At 36.0% G+C, this 13,478-nt stretch overlaps 1 protein-coding gene across 7 annotated transcripts in view; it reads right to left on the bottom strand.

Moving 5' to 3' along the window:
* The window catches only part of OSBPL5 (oxysterol binding protein like 5), a 133,091-nt gene that overhangs the window by 18,955 nt on the left and 100,658 nt on the right, over window positions 1-13,478 (bottom strand). For all 7 annotated transcript variants that reach the window (XM_034416918.3, XM_034416916.3, XM_087879906.1 and 4 more), the window contains 2 exons: window positions 11,478-11,562; window positions 5,754-5,925 (listed from right to left, as the gene is read on the bottom strand). In XM_034416918.3, the coding sequence (XP_034272809.2) occupies window positions 5,754-5,925; window positions 11,478-11,562 (257 nt within the window). The remainder of the gene's footprint in view (window positions 1-5,753; window positions 5,926-11,477; window positions 11,563-13,478) is intronic.

Raw genomic sequence — 13,478 nt, 5'->3', positions numbered from 1 at the left:
TAGATGGTTAAAATGAAGTTTTAATTTCAAAACATTTGTAACCTCTGAAAAATAAAAGGTTTATTCAGTCGAGAAGTGGGACTGAGCATTACAGCAAATATTCCCTGGAGAAAATTCCTTGAGAAAAATCTGGCTAAGGATATCTTATATTTTGGTTAATACAACAAAGTCATTCCCCCATCCTACCCCTCCTGGGCATTAGTCCTTAACCAAAACTAGGAGCAGAACTAAGCAAGATGGATGTGAATCATGCCCAATATTATGAACTTTTTTTTGCTGTGGTTGTTAAATTGAATCACTACAGTTGTTGAACAAATCTGGCTCCTCCCTTGACTTTGCCTGTTGGAAGTTGGCTGGGAACGCCACAAATGGTGGTCACTTGAGCCTAAGATCCTTTAACCATTATAAATACATCATCTACTCAAAAGATCAGGAGCCAAAGCCACTCTCATTTGAGAATCTGGGCCATAAATGAAATTTAGTAAATTGTGGCACATGGAAATAAAGCACCATAAAACGAAACAGAACAAGGACCATTTGTGAATGTGAAGCTAAATATAAACCTTTCTTTTAGTAACCATCTATATCTGACCATTCTTTTCCTCATTGCCATCTCCCTCTTGCTGGACTAGCCCTGCTTTGTATTCAAGCTTGATCAGACCATTCGATACCAACATCCAAGCATAAAGAACAGAAAATTGTGAGTGCTGGTTACCCCATTATTTAACTCCACTGTTTGCTAAGCCAAAGCCACAAATGGAAAAAGATTAATCACTCCTGAAAACATGCAATTGGTAAGATTGCTTTCATAAAAGCCACCCCCGAGTCTGAAAGGCTTTGCTATGAAGGTTTACAGTCACACACTGATCAAATATAGTGACTTCTGACTTTAAGCCAAGCTATATATTTACAGTAGTTCAATGGACCTACTTCTATTTATATTAGCTGAGTTGGCCTTTACTTTTGATGCATCTCAGAAAAGAATTACAGTGGATAATGGCTTTGTGTATTTATAGATGGGCACTCCTAACATTTTCCAGCCAAAAATTATTGCATCTTTCTTTCTTAATGGATTCTCTCTAGTCAGAAAAAGAAATAATGATGGGAAACTTCGTATCTTCACCTAACATAAAATCTCATGAATAAACACAAAATATATGCACATGAAAACATTGACTAGGAGCAATTTAGAATTTATTCTTTTTTTAAAAAAAAATAGCAATGTATTTCAATAATAAAAATCAAGTGTAGTAAGATTATCTCTCTTTCAAGACCACACAAACTACAGTTTAAGGAAAAGTGGAATATTTATGGGCATGTTGGTCCAGGTCATAGACTGATTTACTGCTTTCTGGACATGCAATCAAGATTTTTAAAAATTCCTATATTTTTAACTTTTTTAGAGAACATATTTTTCATGATAATACTGTGCAAAGTAACAATATATGGAGAAAATAATAGAGAAGGAATATGCATTCCAATATGCAGGATATGGTAAACTTGATTTTCTTTTTTTAATTTTTATTTTCCATTTTTCCAATTTACATAACAATAAGCATTTTTTAACAGTACTGCGTCATGTGTCTCTTATAGTTATCTACATTTATTTCTATACGTTTTTGTTTCTCTGTTCTAACCACTTATACCACTTATCCCAAACCTTGTAAAATTCTGTTTCTTCCTTGCCTTTTATTTCTAAGGTGAGCTTATACATCTCGGCACATTCTAATATCTTATGAATAATCCTCTCGTTGGCTGGTATATTTTCAAGTTTCCAACATTGGACATAAACAATTCGTGCTGATGTTACTATAAGTAAAATGATATGTTGGAGTTGCTTCTTTATCTTTTGATTAATTATTCCTAATAAAAATAATTCAGGTTTAAATTAAATTTGTTCCCCTGTTATCTCCTGTAACCATCTCCTTATCTGTTCCCAATATTTCTTTGCTTTGAGGCATTGCCACCACATGTGATATAATGTTCCGTCCTTATATTTACACTTCTAGCAGTCCGGTTTCATATTTGTGTACATTTTAGCCAATCTCGCCAGTGTCAAATACCACCTATAAAACATTTTGTACTGATTTTCTTTATATGCGATCGACAATGTTAATTTAGTTTTTGTTCCATAATTTTTTCCATTCCTCTAAATTTATATTACGGCCTACATTTTGTGCCCATGCTATCATTGGACCCTTCACTATTTCTTTTTCCATTTCTACCTCTAATAGGTATTTATATGCTTTTGTTATAGATTTTTCTTCCTTGCCTATCAATATTCTATCCAATTGTTGTGGTACCCCTTGAATTCCATATTCTTCTGTATCTTTTCTATATCTCGACTGTGTTTGTAGATATGGCCACCAGTCTATAATTATACCCTGTTTTTTTAATTCTTCATTTGATTTAAGCTTCCCCTGGCTATCTAATAATTCTTTATATCTTGTCATTTTTTTTTTTATCTAATGTATTCGGATAAATCGTTGCCTCCATTGGTGAAACCCTGTTTGGCAATTTCATATAATGTTTCCTCATGTCCATATCAATGCTTCTCTTATTTGATGTCGGTAAAAATATGAGTGTGCCTTATTACATTTATCCCATAGGAAGGCATGCCAACCTGCCTGTAGGTCATGTCCTTCAATCGTTAAAACCCTTTTATTGTCTAAGTTTAAGCTTGATTTTCTTAATCATACAGTATGCATCTCATTTAAGTTAATATGTCAAATCATCGTCTCTCAGCTTTTCCTAAGATGTAAGAAGATAACACCTGAATTTCTCAACTTCTAGATGGAGTTGATTCCAACATGAGTTACATGAAAATCCATGGTAAATCTGCATGCTATGCTGAGTAGCAAATTTACATAAGACACAGAGATCGTATTTCAGGTCTGCTTTCATAAGCTGGCAGAACAACTTCTGAAATCCAATCCTACTTTATTTGTCTCTAGGACTATTGACAGGTTTCATAACCAATATTAAGAGTGGAACTGCGTACTTCTTAGCTCTTAACTCAAGCTATTAATCATTAGACGGAAAAGTGCTTGCCATTTCCTTCAACATATTTACATTTCTTTCATCTGCAAAAGATGGCTGATGACTGATTCTTTAGGCTCAGAGAAATCTTTGCATTTCACAATAAAGAAAAATTGCTATAATTGGAATAGAACGACAGAGAAAAAAATAAAATCTTTATCCAGATCCTCCTTAATTATTATAGCTATACAACATGTTGCCAGAATTTGAAGGAAGTATCTCTCAGAATATGAACACAACACAGAATATATAGGCACACCCCCTATTTCAGAAGACTGTCTCCATGGCAATCTATTGACCAAACATCCTTATTTTAGAACTTCCACCTGCTTCTTGTGGTCTGCCGGCAGCCTGCGGAGCTGGCAGCAGAATCGGACAATGAGTAGGCTGGGGAGGAACATGGGCCAGTCCTGGAGTCTGGAGAAGGCTCGGACAAGGGCTCTGCGTCAGAGGCAAAGATGGGGCCAGTGGAAGTTATGTGCTGACTCCCAAGCCTCCAGAGTCTGACGTCAGCGAGGCAGAGGAACAGAGGGAGCCTATTCCCAGTGCGCGCATGCATAGAGCTGCCAGAAGGCAAGAACAGTTAAGACAAAAGGAGCAACTTGGGAGTAAGGCTTGGAGATGACTGGCCTCTCCCATAAGACATAAAGGTGGAGGGACATGAGTCTTTGCAGGAAGCAACTTTGTTTGTTCTGGTCGGTTTAAATTCTGACGCTCCATTTTGACTCTGTGCTCCGTGTGGCCTTGCAAAGCTAATTGCCAATTAAGTCTTTGACAGCGTGTCAACATGTAGCAGAGATGGTACGCAGAGCCCTCTCTGTGGGCACACGCACCGGCCAGCTGTTCTCTTCCAGGTTCCATTGTGTGCATGTGCGCCGGACAGCTGGTCTGGTGTGTATGCGCACTGGCCAGCTGCTCTCTTCCGGGTTCCGGTGCTCTGGCACACTCCAGTTTTGGCACTCACTGCCAAAAAGATTAACCATAACTGATCTAGCACCTTATGATAAGATTATGAAATAAGGTAATTTAGAATCATAAAATAGATGTAGTAAGACATAATCCAAACTATGAAATCAAAATGCTGTGGAAAGTATCCCTTTATTAGCTGGCAGCAGGATTCATCAATAGGAAACTTTCATTATTAGGGAAATTTTTAAACCATTTGGACTGGGCACTATATGTATGCAATAATAACAATTAGAGACGGGGTGCATTAATCTCCATTTCTCAATCAAAACAGTCATAACTGAGAAAAAGTAATCAGCCAGCACAGAAGTGCAATAAACACTGAGGAGCAAAATGATTCAACAATGAACGACTGATTCTTTAAATCATCATGTCTGCAATTCTTCTCTTCAAGACTAGTTTAAATAATCTGAAAAAGCATTAAGTGTAATTAAGTGACCTAATAATGAGATCATGTCAGCTTAATTAGCTTACTTTCTTAAGGAGACGTTATTTAACTGGAGGATTTATCCCAGCACGATACCTTAATTGATACATCTAGAATGGTTAGATATTCTGGAAGATCAGATGTCTGAACATTCACTTTCTGGATTATATTGAGAAGGTTTATTTGAATGCTGCAGATGCATAACTACATCAGACCAAAGAGGTCGGCGTCCAAAGTGGCCAAGCAAGTTACTTCAGAGAATCCAGAAAAAGGAGACAAAAGCAAAAGTAATTCTCTACTGTCATTCCTCAATCACTAAGATTCGGAAGAAAGATGCTTTTGAATGTGGTGCTATTTTAGATTGAAAGCCTTAGCCTCTCCTAATTTATTCCTGAAATGTTTTTATAGCCATTTAAAGTGTTGTACCTTATGATTCTTGATGAATGTATCTTTTCTTTTATGTACACCGAAAACGTATGAACCAAGACAAATTCCTTGTGTGTCCAATCGCACTTGGCCAATAAAGAATTCTATTCTATTCTATTCTATTCTATTCTATTCTATTCTATTCTATTCTATTCTATTCTATTCTATTCTACCCTACCCTACCCTACCCTACCCTACCCTACCCTACCCTACCCTACATGAGATCTGGGCATTCTATGGCCCACGAACCACATCCGTCCCTTGGCTATTTGTGCGGCCTGCGGCAATGGCCACGGTGGTGGTGGCAGCAGTAGCCCTATTAGTTTGGCCCTCCACAACAGTCCCAGTTTTCTGTGGGGCCATGGGGGAAAATTAATTGCCTGATCTAAACAAATGGCCATTATCAATTCTTGCTAGCATGGGCAATGCAGACCTGGGAAATGGGGGATGAATACACAATCCAGAACTGATTCCAAAGCAGCAAGTGGATGGTATGTTCTAAGATTATTACAGACAATACAAAAAATATAACAAAGTATATTGTTTACGTGATCATACATTTCGTTCACGTTCTAGTGCCAGAAGCAATTTTATTAGTGGAAGAAACTAAATGGATTCCATCTAAGGTGACAAATATATGAATTCTTTGCTAGAAGCATCACTTTTGATTATACATGCATAACATTTTGGTGCAATTTGCTAAAAATTTCCCAATAGAAAATTCTGGAAATTTATAATATGGAGAAGCAGCGATGCAGCTGACTTTCCTGCCCCAAGTCTATCCTATGTATCCTTTCATTTTTCTTTTTAATAGTGATGAGAGAGAAAAAACCACTTCCATGTAGGAAGCATTTCCAACTTCAGAATATATAAGTTGAAAGAAGCTCATTCTTACTGGAAAAGTTCCTGATCTGAGACTGTCGCTGTGTGGAGCAAGTTGTACAGCCCAGCGTGTGAAGAATCATTTGAGCAATTCAGATCTCCATCTTTCGCTTGCTTAGAAGCACTTAGCCTAAAGAGGCTGGAGCACCGCAAGGCCAATTCCAGGGCATCTAACCAGCATCGACCTATGAAACAGAAGCAAAGCAGTCAAAGTAGGCAATGCACAACAATGACTGTTTCCAATTTCACACTGGCAACACCAAACTAATGAAAATTTAGCCTACTTTTTTTTTCCTTTGAAGAAAATGTGATGAATAACACTCTATCAACAAAGAATAAAAATGAAGGTCAAACATAATTCTCTACCAGTGAACACTGAGAGCAAATATTCAATTCACACCATTAAAAAATTAAGCTAAACTTTACCAAAACCAAAAAGAAGGGTATGGGCAGGGAGAAAAAGATGTGAAATCAGCTCTGTTAAATAAAAATGCTGCCATTAGGCTTTGTTTAACCTCCATCAAAATTCCTAAACTTGTTGTGAGTCATAAAAGAAGCCTTTAAAAAAATCTACCAATTAATGGCAAAAGTAGAATAAGGATAATGATATGGAGCACACTTAGCCTTGCAGAAAGTTTAAGAAATTCTAGATTTACCTACAGAAAAACAGAGTAGATGCTTTTTAAAGAAATGTAACCAAAATGAAAAATTGCTGGGATAGGTACATATGATGTGAATAAAAATATATTAAATAGAAAGCCGGCATTTAAACTATTCTATTTCCAAACTGGCACATTTTGCATATGTGTAAAATTTGGAAATACCCAGAATTAGTACTTAAATTATATAGGAGATATCCATCAGACTTAATGTTGCTGGTGCATCATAAAGAAAATTTGACACTTTCTCCTGATAATGGATTCTTACCACAGCTCTGGTTTCATGATATATCTAATACTTTAGAAGCACATTCAAGGTTTGGATAGAATCAAAAGCCTAAAAAATGAAGCTCCCGGTCAAAATTTCTTAGTAAGAAAGACCGAGAAAAAAAGTCTTCAATGCAGCTGCTGGATAAAAGAAGGTACACATATTGTCTATTACCTGGCTCAGTAACATAAATTAGGCCAAAACAAGGGGGGTGGGGGGAAACCAACACAAAAAGAGCGTTGGTTTTACCTAATTAGCTTACAATTAATTAATTAATTAAATGTAATTAAATTGATTAATTACAATTAGCTAAACTACTTCTCTAATAACTCAACAAAAAGAAACTCTCACTCTTTGGATTCTCAAGGCAGTACATCAGAGAAAGCACAGGCTGAGATAATCAGTGATCAGTCTCAATCTCATGAGGATTAAGCAGCATGGAGGACAGAACAGGAAAGGATATTTAAGTTCAAGTCTCTCAAGACAAGATAAAGCTGCCTATCTTGTCCTTCTGTTGTTACCTGTCCAGTCTTGCCACAGATAGCTCCTTATTTGAAGGCCTCCCTGATCTCTGCAGCAAATTGGGAGGAGGATTGCTCAAACTCTCCCTGTAGGAGTGTTCTTTCTGTTTCTATATCTTGGTGTCCCAGCTCTGATTCAAAGCAGGGTTGAGTTGAGAAAAGGTAGCTTATATGCAGTAGTACCATCTTGTCTCCTATAGATGGAGCTGTATCTCTATTATAACAATAGCTGTAGTACTGCAAGATTATTTATTGATTTGATCTGATTTGGTTATAATTTCTATTGTCCAAAAACAACAGCACCTTTCAACCTGTTCATGATCATTATTCTGGTATAAACTTACACTGACAATAGTCCAATGTTCACTAAACGTTGCTAGCTTTTAAATACCATTTGAGATTCCTTGGTAGGAAATCACTGCTCAGTATTGGATCTATTATTAAAAGAATCAATATTTTAATTTTAGAAATGATATTTCTTGCAATTGAATAAGGTGAATAAGGCAAGTTCATGTTTTAACAGGACACTGTTTTCATTATCCTTATTGAAGAATTGTATTCTGCTTAATTTATGTGTACACATTTGTGTATATTTTGAAACATTGTACATAAAGATATTAATACTTAAATAAGCTAATTGAATAGTTGGCCTTTGAGAACATTGGGTAAATGTCTCTGTGTTTCTATGCAAACACATTTACTCTGTATCAGAATAATGCATAGTAATGGCATCAATAACATCAGTAACAAATAGTAGAGATTCACAACCCAATGAATGTTGAAAATCTTGTATAGAATTTAATGGCTGAAGATAATACAGTTTTAGATCCACAATTTCGGCCTCACAATTCTTTCTCCAATACAGTTTTCACAGTGATTTAAGAGACCCAAGGCAACTGGATCCAAAACTTTGTTGAATCATAAAAGCAAACTGAGGCTGCAAGCATATGCCCATGACTACTTTCTTGAGAGCAATTTCTAACAAGAATCAATTTGGAATAAAATGAAGACGCTTATGCTATAAGTTGGTCTTAACCTATTCTCTTTTACACATTTAACACATCTCACATCTGAATGGACAATGTCATTTATGTATTGTTGGATTGTAGTTCCATAATGCCTCATCTATTGAGAAATGCAGTAACAACAAGCCATAGGAGACATGACATAAAATGCTCATGGGATAAAGAGATTGGTGGCTTAGAGAAAGGAAGCAAACCTTTGGCAACTCTGTGGTTTTTAAAAAGTGAATTGTTAGGCTGGAGGAAAGACAAGACAGAAATGTGAAAATAGTTGTATATCACTCAATCTGCCACTTCATAGAAAAATTCAGTTTCTATTAGGGAGGGGAAGTTTCAAGGACATGGAGGTCCAAGTAGGGAGATAAATAAAAACAGCTGCTTCTTGATTTCATAAGGTTTATTACATCCAACTCCTAACAATGAAGATGAAGCCTTTAGGCTACTGGCAATAAAACAGGTCAACCCAATCACCTTAGTCAAAAAAGAATTATATGACTAATTATTTCAGTTTTTTTTTCCCAAGGTGGCATTAGGATGAAAGTCCTTAGGAAAAAAAACCTGCATCTAGTCTCTGGCAGAATTACCAAGAATTATGAAGTACCTTGATTTGTAATTCAAGTTAAAACAGAACGACTGTTAAAGTGAATCTGAAGGAGATAATAGCTTTTAAGATTTAGATTGATAGGCAGCCACGGATCTACTCAATTGCCTCAAAAGCCTGAGGGACTGGTTGGTTTTCATTTCTTTTCCATGGGCAGACTTGGGAGCAATATTTGAAATACCTTATCATTCTGTGCACTACTATCTTTCCAAAATTAATTATGTCTTGTAGCTGTCTTGGGAAGAGAAACAAAACAGAATTTAAAGCACCAGAAGAAAAGTATTCAGTAAGGATTTCCTCACAAAATTTAGGGTAGTAATTAAAAAACCAAGAAGTCTGAAAACCTTGTTTATCCCCACAAATTTTGTATTCATTTTTGCTAAACTGAAAAGACAATTTTCATCTCTAATTAAATCAATCAAGGTCTTAGAAAATCCTCTAGCAGTTCAGGATTTCCAAAGGATGGGAGCTCAGTGTCCCAATTCAGAAGAATTTTGGAAATTGACTTAAATAGTGACTGAGGGTAGAATCGTTTAATTCACAGCAAACCAGCTGATCTTGTCCGGTTGGAGAAAGAGAGTTTATATCAAGGAAGAAAAATAAACTATCAAAAAGAGAAGGAACAGATGATCCTGCCTGCTTCTGTCTACATCTACCAATAGGGCTCCAACTCCTATTGACTTTCTGGAGAAGCTGGCAGACATGATTGCAAATGGCAATCATATAATTGTGGGGCACTTGCCAACCAGTTGTAAGTGCAAACAGGTTACCAATCACCCAGATCATGTGGGGTTGACAGCATGACATTTTACAAAGGTTGGAAATACTTTACAAGTTGTAAAGCACTCTTTCAGAGGACACTGTCATTTCAAATGGTTGTTAAATGAGCAGTCATAACTCAAGGACTACCAGTATCCTGTGACCTCACATTTAGTTCAATAAGACGTTTTGGTATCAGCATGCAGGGAGCTATGCTGTTAACTGGCAACAGAAATGTAGCCCAACCTATCATTTGTAACAAAATAAAAATCTGATTTCAGGTCAATACATATGTAGTTCAGTTGACATTCTGATTATAAAATTAAAAGCCAATAAAACAAAAATAATATTATTTCACTTAATGTGAGTGATCTAAAAGACAATTGATTTGTTAGAATGGAAGGAAAGCATTTTGGTTTTTTTCTGAAATGTGAATTATTATAGGAAATGAAGATCTCTTCCCTATGAAAAAAAGCACTGCCTGAGAAAGTTATAAACATTAGAGATTAAATGGATGATCACAGAAGAAACACTGCTTGATTCAAAGCATCGATGAAAAAATTAGCAGAAGCCTTTTAATTATATAACAGCTTCTTTGCAAATATGTTACCATTCCACATTTATGGTTTCTAGTTTACAGAAAAATACACTTGTAAATGTACTTATTAGACACATAGCTGAATATGAAATTATATTTCAACAAGAGCAATTAAGTTTACTTATAGATAATATTTCATATGTTAAACAATTCGAACAGAATATAGTACTGTAATATATTTTGATTCAACTCATAATGTAAACAACCGGTATTTTTAAAAATGTAACAAAAAAGGTTGTAGACTAAAGCAGGTTCTACAATGGAATCTCCCTTCATGTAAATCACAGCAAAGATTCAAAGATGAATCACAGTACAGTATTTTTTTAAAAACTCAGTTCATGCTCAATAGCATCCAAACTAGAGTAAATTGAGGAAACCACTGTATTTAATGCATGAACGGAAATCAAACACTAAAATAAAATGTGTTAATTGTACAAGACATAGAAGCTGTTTGCGGCCATCTGATACCCCTGTGGCTGTCTGCTCCAAATTCAGCCTTTTTAAATGTTTGTGGTTGTATATAATAATTAAGTTTAAAACCAAAACAATTAGTGCATGCTTTCATATGCTTGAACTTCCATTCCTTTCCATTTTGAAACACCTGTTGTTTAGCAGTACAATGAAACCATGATCTCTCTGAATAACAATTGTAAAAAGAGGCAGAGAGGAAGAATGTATATTGCAGGGAATTAGTGCCACTTCAGCACTGACTAGCTAAAAGCGTATCAAAAATCAAAATAAATGTCACAACACTGGGGAAAAACACTTGGGCAGATCCATGTTCTCACTCAAAAGTTGCTTTTGCAACAACTTATACAAAGAAAGGAATCATGGTTTGCATATGATGCACAAAGATAATATGTTGTGGGTTAGCAAAATCTCCCTTTGTAATAAGGAATCATAAAATCTGATATTTATGGCAACAGCAAACACTAGCATTTTCTGTTCTCTACGATGGGCAGTAAGCGAAGAGGAATGAAGGGTGGGAAATGGTAACAGAATGTGGCTAGTTCTTTTCCCTATTTTAGATTAACTTTACAGTGAAAATGCACTTCAGCTGCTTTCACCTATCTTCCAATTTAGACAACACAAAGCTTGTGTCTGTTGCAGCCTAGATGATGAAAACAAGTCCTTTGTATCCCAGTGTAACCTACTTATATAACAAGATTGTAATTTATTCATCTTTCAAAATTACAACTGCTTGAATATATTGGAGATTTCAATGTAATTGAATGTAATTGCAAAAACTTTCCTGGGTTGTGGGAAGGTGATAAATTATGTCAGCCAACGAAGAAAGAACAAAACTCACCGTCTGATTCAGAAGCTGCCCTGAAGATCAAGTAGCTGCTTGGAAGAGGTTGAGTGATTGACCCTACATTCTCTCCCTTTGGACCCTGGAACAATTTGTGAAATGAAAAAAAAATTTCTTTAGCATGAAATGTATATTTCAATGTTATCTTCTTTACTTGGCATTTTCAATGTTATTCTTTTTAGGTTTCAAATAAGTGAAAGTTAAACAATCATCCTTTGTCTGTAAGCTGGAACAGCAATAGACATAGTCCAACATCTGGGAAACATGATTGCTATTTTTTTAAATTGATAATTAGTATACAGTATCATCAGACATGCCTATTATATTTAAAATGGAGCAGTGACTAACACCTTATTGGGAAATGATCAAGCAATCACAAAATGGAATTAACGAAGGTTAAAATTATCAGCAAAATATGTTTGGTAGGAGGAGTAGATCCTTGGTGAGCTCGCTGCGGGGCTTGTAGGCTAAGGCGTTTGAGTCAGGTCTCGAGGGACTCAAGGGCAGCGGGGGCGGAGTTCTCAGCTGAAGCTGAGTTAGCCAGCACACCAAGGTTGATCCTGTAAGGCAATCAGAGGGAAAAACCTGAAGCAGATGGAATGATCCAGGAATGGATGTATTGGAGCAACTGCCAAATGTGTCTGTCAGTAGACTGAGTCGAAAAACTGGGGCTGACAGAGGTACATGGAGGTGTGGCAAAGAAAATTATGATTCACTCTCCAGGCAGATCCAACTGTATCAACCCATTCTTGGACCATTCCACAGCCTATCGGGAGAACATGGCAAGATACCAAAATTTAATTATTTCGATATAATAGAATATGGAATCAATTGCTCATGTTTCTATACAAATATAAAAATAGTTTTAAGTGTAAAATGCCCATTCCCTTTTACAAAACACACAAACCTATAGCAGCAGATATTCATAAAGGCTCTTCAGTCACATATCTTGTATAAACATTAATTTTATATGATAGTGATCTGGGCGGTTTGGACCTGACTTATGATTGCAACCTTGGAGAATGCCCTAGACCAGGGGTCCCCAACTCCTGGCCAAGGATCAAAAAACAAGTGTACATTACATGAATAAACATGCAAGAAAGAGGCAGGTAGGAGGCTGTGTTCTCAGCATCTTTGTGTAAACACCACTCATCATAAGTGTTTTCTATCTTTTATACTGATGATTTTTCAAGATGGATCAGCATGTGGCAATCAACTGTCCAAGAGCAGAGAACAATTCTACACCTCTCATGTCACTAAACCCATTTCTCACCTAAAATAAATCAGGAATCTTTGAAAATAAACTTTCAATTACTGCACATAACGTAAGCAAAACAGCTAATGAACAATGAAAGTATTCAGTTGAAGATAATGAAAACCATATGATGAGGTCAGAAAAATTGTGCAACAAAGAAAGGTGTCCAATTATTTTTGTAGCATTTCCTCTTGAAAACTGGAAATCTATCAGTTTCTGAAGAATACTCAACATAAGAGCTCTGATTCTGAAGACTAGAAAGGACTGTATAACCATTAACTCTACAGTAGTTTGAAGAATCCTTAATGTTTTTATTTGATCATACCTTGAACTCATAAAAACTGCTGCACTGGTTATTTCTAGTTAATGCATAATGTAAAAGGACACTGAGTAGTTATCATGGTAACCCTTTAGGATCCAGACTTTCCTCATTCTTCTGCCACTTCATGGATAGATTAATTGAAATCAGCCTTACAGAATACACAATGTGAGAGAATATAGTTAGGTTGGAAGCAATCTTAAATCCATGCTAATGTTGGAGATGGAATGTAGTTTCCTATTTTGAAACTAGGAAGTCCTCACGTTATGACCACAACTGAGCCTAAAATTTATGTTGCTAAGTGAAACATTTGTTAAGTGAGTTTGCCCCATTATACGATTGTTCTTGCCACAGTTGTTAAGTGAATCATTGCATTTGTTAAATTAGTAACATGGTTGTTAAGTGAATCTGGCTTCCCCATTGA

This window comes from Pantherophis guttatus, chromosome 1 (genome assembly GCF_059756535.1).
Source record: "Pantherophis guttatus breed Tessera chromosome 1, ASM5975653v1, whole genome shotgun sequence".
Taxonomy (NCBI): Eukaryota; Metazoa; Chordata; class Lepidosauria; order Squamata; family Colubridae; genus Pantherophis; species Pantherophis guttatus.
Note: the sequence above shows the minus strand (reverse complement) of the source record. Positions and strands in the feature narration are given on the sequence as shown.